Raw genomic sequence first — 9,904 nt, forward strand, 5'->3', positions numbered from 1 at the left:
CCTCTACCGCCTCATAGCCCCCTCTACCACTTCCACCCTCTACCCCCTCTACTGCCTCTATCACTCTCTCCCCCTATCACTCTCTTCCACCCCGTATCACCTCTATCATCATTATCAGATTAATCAGAGTCATACAGACTGCAGAGCCAGCTGTTCAATCCCATCTGAATTCAAAGAGATGCACATGACATCACATGAGATCATGTTACAGAGAATTTAGCAGTGCATGCCATGAACACAGAGATTAAAAATGAATATAGAGAAAAGTATAAGGAATGTAAATACTATAGAGAATATATGAAAAGAGCAGAATGAAAAAAAGAAGGAAGATTTGAAGATTGATCTGAGCTGTATGAGTCAGAGCATTCAAATATTTTTGATGGGTGTGCACATGGAAAAGTTGGTTTTTCTATACTAATAAAGAGAGAGACTAACTTAACCTTGGAAGCCATCAGCCATGCCTGCCTTGTTCTTCCGACGCCTGTTGTTTCTTGTTTCAAGTTGGAGCCGGCAACTTTCCAGATCCGTAATCCACATCTTGAAGCGGAATGGAGGGCCAGGACGCTGGGCCAGATGCGGTTAGTGTCCACCTGATAATCACGTGGAGTGTTTGTGATTGGCAGATCCCCTCGGCTATCCGTGTCTGCCAAGCCCTGTTCCTGGACCAGATGGCCAATAAGGGAAGGCGACACAACCGGCGCTATACCTGAGCGGTACTAGGGCGTTCACCTTGTGTCCCCTAGCCCGCGAGTCTCATCTCGTCTCGCCCGGAACAGTGCTGGACAGCAGACAACGTGACCGGACTAGCTGGATTCATCGACACCTCGCTCAGACCTTCATTTCACCTTCATCTCACCAACCTCCCTCCCTCCTCAACCTCGCTGGTCCTTTTTCCTTCTCCTACTCTTCTTCTTCTTCTTCTTCTTCTTCTTCTTCTTCTTCTTCATCCGCTCTCTATCGTCTTCCCACTTGGGAACTTCCACTCCTTTGGTCTGCTGCTATTGTCGTCATTGTCGTTTTTGGCGCTTATTATGCCCTCCACGCCGCTCCTTTGACCACCGTCCACCACCCAACATTGCCCAACTCCCTATCGTTCGTTTGCTCTGTTCTGGTCGCCGTGGCTGCGTCTCGTCCTACTTATTGCTCTTCGTAATCGACAAACAATCCTTCCAATATTCCCCCCCCCTCCCCAACCCCGCCGCCCGTGTTACCTTCTTCTACTGCAAGGTTGCTTTGCTTATGTGAACGTGACACTGGCAGGCATGGGATAAGCCGCTCCTTTTGGGTCACAATAATATATCAGTCAGACAGCCGCGTTGATTCGGGGCTTCTATTCCAGTCTTGAAGAAGAAGGAAATAGGACTGATCTGATTCCTTTCACAAGGGAAAAAAAAAAAAAAATCTATTCTCTTCCATATTTATAACTCGTCTCTCGAAAGAGAGAATACCGAGTTATGCATGGTCACAATCACTTCCATAGAAGGGCTCATCCTCCTCCCACCGCCGTTGTCGCGCCTACCTTGCTCCTGAAAAGGGCTCCCGCAGCAGATTCCACCTCGGCCGCAGCCACACCCATAAAATCATGTGGCCCCGATGACACCACAGGAGTGTGCGAGAGACCCTCCAGCCTATCTTCCACCACACTCCCCATCGTTCTAGGAGTGGTGTATGTTCCCTTGTGTTTTTTTTTTTTTTTTTCTCTTAAAAAAAACTGAAAAAAAGAACCTTCCAACTTTTTCAGGGGAATTTATAAGAGTTAGAGGAAGAACCACAGCTAATTGTGACGTATAGTATCCCCCTTGTCACTGCGATTGTCGTACTCCTCATTTTGCACCGTCGCCATGTTAGAAAGTTACGATTTGAAGATGCCAATGATAAACACAAATCTCTAGATTTCGGTTTGGATATTGTCCCCTCGGGCAACAAAAAGGGTCGGCATGGTCGGAAGGGTGGAATGGAAATGACCACCACTGACACGGCGGAAAAGCCTACTGGAAGGAATCGTGGTCTTTCTTTAGATATCACCATGACCAGTCCGTATCTCCTCCCTCCAGGTCTCAATGGCTCCCAGGACTCGCTACACTCCTTGTCAAGAGCTGCTCATGCAGATGATGACAAATACCGCACTGCGGCAGCCTTTTCCCCCAGCGACAATGGATCTATGCGGTCATTTCCCGGCCACTTTAGGCCGTTCCCTGATGATTCTTCCAGTTTTACCGGCATGAGTACTCGACATGCTCCAGCCGGTGATGAGATGCATGCTAATCTCCTCACAAATGCACAGCGCATGTCCAGAGCGAGTCCTCCTCATCATGGAAATGACACTCATTCTATAGGGTCAAACAAGAGCCACAGGAGCCCTCCACGCAAGCCAGCAACACCCACCCCTAATATCGTATCCGATCGATCTGGCATCCATTCTCCGGACCGCTCACTTGTGCCCCAAACTACACTCACACCTGGAAGCGAGCTCAGGAAGAGTAATGATTACCTGGGTGCTCTCATCCAACGAGGTACCGCTCCAGTGTCCGGTGACCATAGCGAACCCCCTCCACCACAAGGCCAAGCCGTTTCTCAGAATACTCAAGCCGATGAATTGCATCTGACGACAATGCCTGCGGCTTCTGCACCTTCATTTGTTCTCCCAGCTCCTGACAATGACCAGCCCGAATCAAGTTCCCACCGGCAGTCGCAGTCGCACTCTCACGCCCCGACCTCGGTTCCGACTCCGGCTCCGGCCCCAACCTCAGCCCAAGCATTGCCTCGCATTTCTCTTCCATCAGATGATGACGAAAGCGACTATGGGGATGACAAAAGAAACTCAACCCTAGTTCTCCCGCAGGTGAACATTGACGCCCCAGAACCGAACACCCCTCAACCAGGCGAGAAAGCACGTCTATCTACTATGTACGGTCTCCCAGATGACCAAGGGTACAAGTTCGACACCCGACGTCTGACAGTCGGCATCCGCCCGCTGCCACCAGAAGACCCATCTGACAACCCTGAACAACGGGCCAATCGCATCCGATCCTTCTACAAGGAGTATTTTGACGAGAGCAACAAACCTGCTGCTCCGCAAGAGGAATATTACGAAGACTACGGCCAGGATGACTATCACGAAGACATGCCGTACGATCCAGGCTACCACCCTGACCCCTACAACTACGGAGGCGGCGGTGATGATATGGGTTTCTACCCTCCAGAACCAGCCCCGTTCGCCCAGCCCGTCGGTCGCCGCGCCATGACCCCACCGCCCCGAATGCCGCCAAATTTCTACGCCCAGCCACCGCGCCACCAAGGCGCCTCGTCCGCCTTTGGCTATGCAGCAAGCCACAGGACATTCTCCTCAACCTCCGGTGACCCAGGCCCTCGTGCGTTCTCATCGATATCTAACCGGGGACCGCCAATGCCCCGGAAACCTCAACTGCCGCCACCAGGTCCCCTCCACATCCTCCCCAGCGCGCACAAGCTCAAGGATGACACCATGATTCTTCCCATCGATTTCGCTCCTGGTCCCACCGTCAAAGAACGTAAAGCAGGTCGTTCTGAGACGCGTCAGGGAGGCCTACGACCTTATGTCCCCGTGCGCCCGGCACATATCCCCTTGGCGTCTTCATATGATGATCTCGCAGCCGTGCCTAGTCCGTAAGTAATCCTTCGTCTCATCAAGAAGCACTAATGTATATGTATACTAACATTTCGCCCAGTCATGCGCTCCGCAAATCCGGCACCTACACTGCCCTCGACTTCGCACCACCCCCTCGCTTCAGAAATGCCGAAACAGCCAGTGACTCAGGGAGCATCCGCAGCAACCGCACCGGCGTCTCCGCAGCACATGCGTATAATATCCGCGCTGGTGGGTATCGGGTTAGTCGTCTGCCGCCTGAAGCTGTCGGGACGGTGCAAGATATTACGTCAAATTTGAAGCCCACGTGGGATATGAAGACGTAGGAGTTTTAATTTTTAATTTTTGGTTTGGGTTTTTTTTTTTTTTTTTTTTTTCTTAAATGGGTTTGATATTTCGGAAACCCTTTCGCATTTCCTTTGCCGACAATTTCAAATTTATTTATCGTGCTTCTTGCTTCATTTATGTTTGGTGCGGGGGTTGGGTGTCCCGTGCTTCGCTTCCTTCATTTCCTAATTTGAACCGTGGTTGCCTGGGCCTGGTTTCTATATATTCGTGGGCCCTATGGAAAGTGGTATAGGTGAGGGCTCGAGGCCGAAATGGTGAAGGCTGTGGGTAACGGGGGGGGGGGGGGGGGTTGAATATACGTTTCCGTATGTGTGTGGGTGTGAGGGCCGGGGCGCGTGTGTAATGATCTAATCTTAACTAGAAACATATCTTCTTTTCACATACTTCTTGCTTTATCGTTTATATGTCTTATTTGATGCTGTGGGCCGGATCCATAGTGATGGGTGAGAGGCGGAAGGCAGAAGGGAGGGGGGGGACACTTCATTCATTTTTTCTAACTTCCACTGCCATTGCCACCCACTATCCTATCCATCCAGCAAATTGTCTGTCTAATTGTCGTGTGGTCGGGGGATATGGGAAATTGACAAAAATAAACAAAAAGGAGGAAAGGAGGAATAAACAGGACTGGAAATAGGGGGGAAATGGTTATTTTTTCTTCTCTGATTTTTCCAATGTTTTTATCCCGCTCATTTAGTTACATATAACTAGAGGCTGACTATGTCTAATGACTTTTATATCTACTAGAGAAAATAACAAGATGATTAATCTATTTTTATTTTATCTACCCCATAATATATAATATGGATATATTCCAATCCACTGCATAAAAACATGACAATAATAACAATGGGGAAAAAACAAATGTGTTTGAGTCCACAGATTGATATAGTGTGAGTGTGAAGTGTTATATGCAGCTGAAATGATTGCTGCTGATGAGCATCATCATCATCTCTCTGTCTCCCTTCTCTAGAGCTAGCTAGATAATTCATAAAGTCTACAGTTACAAATACATACAATACAATCAGTTACATATCAGAAAATATTACATCTCTCAGTGACTTGAAATGATCTCAGTGAGCTTTAAATCACATCAGGGTTTGATACATTCATTATTATTTACAGAAAGTGGTCTCTCCATGGGATCTTAGCAGACATTATGTAACTACACAGGTCATTCTTGAAATAACGAACAAGGATGTGCATACTGATATACATAGTTACACTGAATGATTTTCACTCCTCTGACTGTCTACTATCTAGATAACTTATGATATGTTTCTTTTTCTCTTTTACATTAACATTGACAGGGAATGAATGGGTGTAAGAAACTGAACACAAACACAAACCCAGCTCAGCAGACAGATTATTTACATCATCTATCTCACTTTTTATGATTAACTAACCAACACATGCAAAACTGTAGAGTTACTTACACACGCACCTGGCTAGTTTTCATCCTAGGGTTAGAGGGGAAGAAAAAGAAAAAAGTCAATTGTTTTCAAAAAGCCGCGTCGGGCTCCATTCTTTCATCGGGAATCAAACCTCGTTTAAATCATGACGGGTAGTGAAATTGTATCGAACGTGCTCGCGGTCCCGGGGGTGATGTTTTCTTTCGTACGACGCTATGCTATCATGGACTGATATTGGAACTATTACGATATATTATACCAGACAGATACTATAAACAAACATATATGCGATTGATGAGAATTATACAAGAGACTTGGGGGAACGGGAGTGCCCGGTGCGGTATTTTGAATACATATAGAGATGAGTGTAAAAACCGAATCAAATCATTACTATTTAAATAATGGGAATATACTCGTAGATACAAAAAATATATATATATATATATATATATATATATATATATCAATGGAGAGGCAAACACAAAGCAAAGACGGGGCCAGGTATTAAGATGGGACGAGACGAGGTGATACATGTTAAAACATGAGAGGGGAAATGCGGTGGATGACTTTTGGAAGAGAAGATTGAAAGAGGCATAGTAGAACGGTTCCGATTGTGATGGTGATGACGGCGTATGAGGGCAAAAGGAAATAAAAAGGGTTGGAAGTAATAAATTGTGTGTTGGATATAGATAGGTACAGTTATATTTAAAAAGAAATTAGGAGCAGCCAGGCCGAACAAAAGAAGGGAGATAGATAATTGGGGGGAAAATATATATATAAAATTCTGTAGATGAGAAGGATATGTAGCAAAAAGGTAAACGAGATACGCGAGAGGAAAAGAAGGGTCCAGGTACTATGGGTTTGGTATACTTGCTTTTGAAGAGGTTTAGAGGCGGTATCAATCGATTAAGGATGGATATCGGTATGTCATGCAAAGAGGTGCCTATTAATTGGCCTTTTTTTTTTTTTTTTTTTGGTTTTTTTTGTTCCTCTGAGGCGGGGAAGTTGGGTATTCGTTTCGACTTAGTTTTGCAATCATGCGGCTACTTTCGAGGCTTTTTCGCTGAAGAAAAGGTAAAAGCCTCAGACCTAATTAGAATGGGGGAAGGCGTTCGTTCATATTGACCTAGGCCAGAGACGGACCGGGAAAGGAAGGTAAGGGAAAAAAGTAAGTGGCGGCGGAAATGATCTACTCTCCAGACCAGGTGGATAATGTGTTCCAAGTAGGATGGTAAATAGAAAAAGCAAAATCAAACGGGGAGGGACTAGCAGAATGGACTACAATGTAAAAATAAAGAAGAAAAACACGGCTAAACGCAAGGAAAGACAGTTGAAAGGCAGGAACCGAGAAGCCCCTAAAAGTTCTGCGCTATTCCCGCATTCCCTTGTTGCGGAAATACAGATGGATTTTCGATTCGCGTATTCCGTCTCGCTTGTACGTCGCGGATCACAGGTGGTGCGCCATAAGGGTTGTCCACGAAAGGACCTCCAGGTTGCCCGGCTCCGTCGGTGTAGTACGGGTCATCATAATATTGCGCCGTACCGGGTGCGACACCGGGCACGGGAATATCGTCCGATATGTCCGAACGGTTTGCATTGGAATAAGCGGATGAAGCATTTGATGGACCGCGATGGACAATATCATGAGAGTTGGCATTGTGGCCTAGCATACCCGCAGCAACAGGGTCGAGTCCTGAATAGTCACCAGATATTGGCCTTTGGTCGTCCTCGTAGGGTATAGAGTCGTCCACAGGAGATACTGCTCTCGGAGGGCCTGGGTTGCTGCCATTATCAGAGGCGGGTATTCCAGCGCCGCTTGATAGATTGGTTGACAGCTTCCGTGAGGTAGAGGTGGTTGTGCCCCAACCGCGATATCCTCCGGTATTCCCATCTTTCAGGCCGTTACCGTCATCAAAATTACCCACGGCGGGCAAGAGCGGGTCATTGTTGGGGTTGAATCGATACTCTTCAATTTCCTGCTTCCGTTCCTCTTCAGCCATTTTTCTAGCTTTCCGTTTCCTCCACCACCATAGTAGGACAAGGATGATCAAGGTCACCGAAGAGATAGGAACGATAACGGCAAGAGCGATGGTGGCACTAGTAGAAAGGCTACCTGAGCCTGAATTGCTAGGGCGTGGATGAGGACCCACTGACGGTAGTCCAGAGTTAGTTGAATTGGGAGCCTCAGTGCCAGCTGGTGGTGCATTTGAAGCGGTGGACGTGATTGTTACAGTTGAACGGTTTCCCGGATTTGTGGTCGGTGCAGGTGGGGGTGGTGATGGCGTCTCCGGGGGAGGAGTAGTCGCAGGGGGAGGGGGTCCGGGAGAGGGAGGTCTCGGAGTACTTGAGGTGGTGGGCCGTGGAGGCTGAGGCTGTGAAGGTTCTGGGGGCGGGGGCGGGGGCGGGGGCCGGGGGTTCGGGGGCGGTACGGTTGGAGATGGGGGTGACGGTGTAGTGGGCGGTGGCGGCTGTGTCGGCTCTGATGGCGGTTGAGTTGGCTCATTAGAAGGAGAGTCGGGAAGAGAAGGACTTGGGTTCCCCCCGGTTGGATCTATAAAGAAGGGTAGGTAGGTTAGCATGGGGAGATGTATGGTTCCCGTTGCGAGATAAACGAAATGCCTATTGTACATACCTGGTGGATTCCCGCTGGACATTGTCACAAAAAAATATTGGTCTCAAGGACAGACAGATCTAAGGTCAAGGGTTATTTTATAGATCCTTGATTTCTCCTTTGATCGTGTTTCAAGGAGGGGCGATTGTTCGCTTGACTTGACCCAAAGGCAATTAATAGGTCTTTATCCGCGCGGAGAATTTGAAAGAACAATCAAAACCTCCAAGGATGAAGCAAAGAAAGCCCCCAAGATCAAAAAGTCGTGCAGAGAAACGGATCGGCAAACAGATGGATCTCTCCTTGGCTTATCATTCGACTAGATGTGTGGCTATTGTGTGCGCGTATGTAAAATATATCGCGAAAGTAGCCCTTTGGGGAAGAAAATAGAAAATAGAAAATAGAAAAAAGAAAAGGGAAGAAAAAAGCAATTAAAGTGTAGCAGCGGCTAGTCAGGATATCAGACCGAATAGCAAATGAAGCGAGTGTAATTGTTTTAGACGGCGACAGGGGTTGTGCAACGGCGAAGCGTCAGATTAAGACTTATTTGGTTGTTGATATTGCCTTGGTTCGGGAACGGCAAATATATAAAACATGTCATATATACTGTATAGATATATATATATATAATGTAGAGGAGAACAGATACGGCTAGATGTAGAGGACGAAAGGAAGGAGATTGGCGGGCGCCGGTATATGGGATGTTGACGTGGCTCCAAGTTACGACGTAGTGTCTAGCAGACAGGAATGGATGGGGATTTGTAGGTCGCAGACGGAGGTGAAGGAGGTATAATTATTTGGCTGTCAAGTGCCTTGACTTTGTGCGACTAGGGAACTCGAACTCGAGAGCAGGAACACGGGCAGACGGGAGGGCTAGATTGGGACCATCCCGACGTATTTGGGGTGAAGGGAGCTTCGGAGGTAATGATGATGGTGGTGGTGGGAGGTGGGAATGGCGTTGACGATGGCGTTGACGATGGAGTTGGAGATAGGACAGGATGGAGAGAGAGAGAGAGGATGGAGAGAGGATCAAGAGAGGAGGAGGAGGGGGGAGAGAGAGAGAGGACAGAGGTTGAGGTTGAAAGGTTGGAGGTTGGAGGTTGGAGGTTGGAGGTTGGAGGTTGGAGGTTTGGACAAGGCGGGCAGAGGCTGAGGCCAAGATGGCACAACACAACGGAGCCAAAGAGCCGCCAAGCAACATGGAAAAGGAAAAGAGGCGAGGACACGTACGTCATGTATGGTCACCGCCGCACCGCGTCGGTGAGACAGGGCGGTGCACCTGGTATCTGGCGCGTAACACGGTGTAATGGGGCGTATCGGATACCGTGAGGCTCGTGTTGGTGGCTTTGGGGGCTGGGCGCTAAAGAGGCTAAGCAGGAGGCTAAGGAGGCTAAGGAGGCTAGAGAGGCGCTAGAGTGGGCGCAGGAAGAGAGACATTATTATTATTATCATCAGCAACTCCACAGCAGAAATTTTTGGGATGGCAGGATGATTATATACTCTCTACTTTGCTCTGTACCTACCTACCCTACCTGCGTGGATGAATACAGCTCACCTCTCTCTGTTGCTGTTGACAAAACCAGCAGTTTGTTGGCGTCTGCATTCTGTATCAGCGTTTATTATTTCACTGCTTGTACGCTTGTATGTTGAGGTGGTATGTGGTTCCAGTGGTTTGGTACAGGAATAAGTAACTTATTAATAATAATAATAATAGGAAATGATTTGATAGATAACTACATAATACCAAAATAAAATTGAAATAACAGAAAGCAAGGAAAAATAACAAACGTCTTTCCCCTTCTCTACTCATGGACTGCCCCCCAACTCAATCCTCAATCAGGTACAGGCGGCGTAGCAAATGTTCTGCAGCGAGCTGAGTCAGCCCAATTGCCTTCGCGTGCTGAGTAATCACGC

At 47.7% G+C, this 9,904-nt stretch overlaps 2 protein-coding genes across 2 annotated transcripts; one reads left to right on the forward strand and one right to left on the reverse strand.

The window, feature by feature from the left end:
• The first annotated feature begins 300 nt into the window (after positions 1-300).
• BDCG_00325 (uncharacterized protein) lies at positions 301-4,765 on the forward strand. The gene is made up of 4 exons (XM_045415843.1): positions 301-383; positions 456-1,666; positions 1,792-3,645; positions 3,708-4,765. The coding sequence occupies exons 2-4, from the start codon at positions 1,455-1,457 to the stop codon at positions 3,949-3,951; spliced, it is 2,310 nt and encodes a 769-aa protein (XP_045271698.1). The 5' UTR covers positions 301-383; positions 456-1,454; the 3' UTR covers positions 3,952-4,765.
• A 295-nt stretch (positions 4,766-5,060) lies between these two features.
• Positions 5,061-9,904, reverse strand: BDCG_00326 (uncharacterized protein). Its single transcript, XM_045415844.1, has 2 exons — positions 8,015-9,904; positions 5,061-7,933 (listed from the first exon to the last, which is right to left on the reverse strand). The coding sequence occupies exons 1-2, from the start codon at positions 8,034-8,036 to the stop codon at positions 6,738-6,740; spliced, it is 1,218 nt and encodes a 405-aa protein (XP_045271699.1). The 5' UTR covers positions 8,037-9,904; the 3' UTR covers positions 5,061-6,737.

This window comes from Blastomyces dermatitidis, assembly GCF_000003525.1.
Source record: "Blastomyces dermatitidis ER-3 genomic scaffold supercont1.1, whole genome shotgun sequence".
In the NCBI taxonomy this organism is placed as follows: domain Eukaryota; kingdom Fungi; phylum Ascomycota; class Eurotiomycetes; order Onygenales; family Ajellomycetaceae; genus Blastomyces; species Blastomyces dermatitidis.

What these genes read in the sequence shown, in the direction of transcription:
- BDCG_00325 (XM_045415843.1), top strand. Translation starts at nt 1,455, where the DNA reads ATGCATGGTCACAATCACTTCCATAGAAGGGCTCATCCTCCTCCCACC. An exon ending in CCCATCGTTCTAGGAGTGGT is followed by an intron (nt 1,667 to 1,791) that starts GTATGTTCCCTT and finishes TGTGACGTATAG; the next exon opens with TATCCCCCTTGTCACTGCGA. An exon ending in CTCGCAGCCGTGCCTAGTCC is followed by an intron (nt 3,646 to 3,707) that starts GTAAGTAATCCT and finishes CATTTCGCCCAG; the next exon opens with TCATGCGCTCCGCAAATCCG.
- BDCG_00326 (XM_045415844.1), bottom strand. Translation starts at nt 8,036, where the DNA reads ATGTCCAGCGGGAATCCACCAG. An exon ending in GTCCAGCGGGAATCCACCAG is followed by an intron (nt 7,934 to 8,014) that starts GTATGTACAATA and finishes CCTTCTTTATAG; the next exon opens with ATCCAACCGGGGGGAACCCA.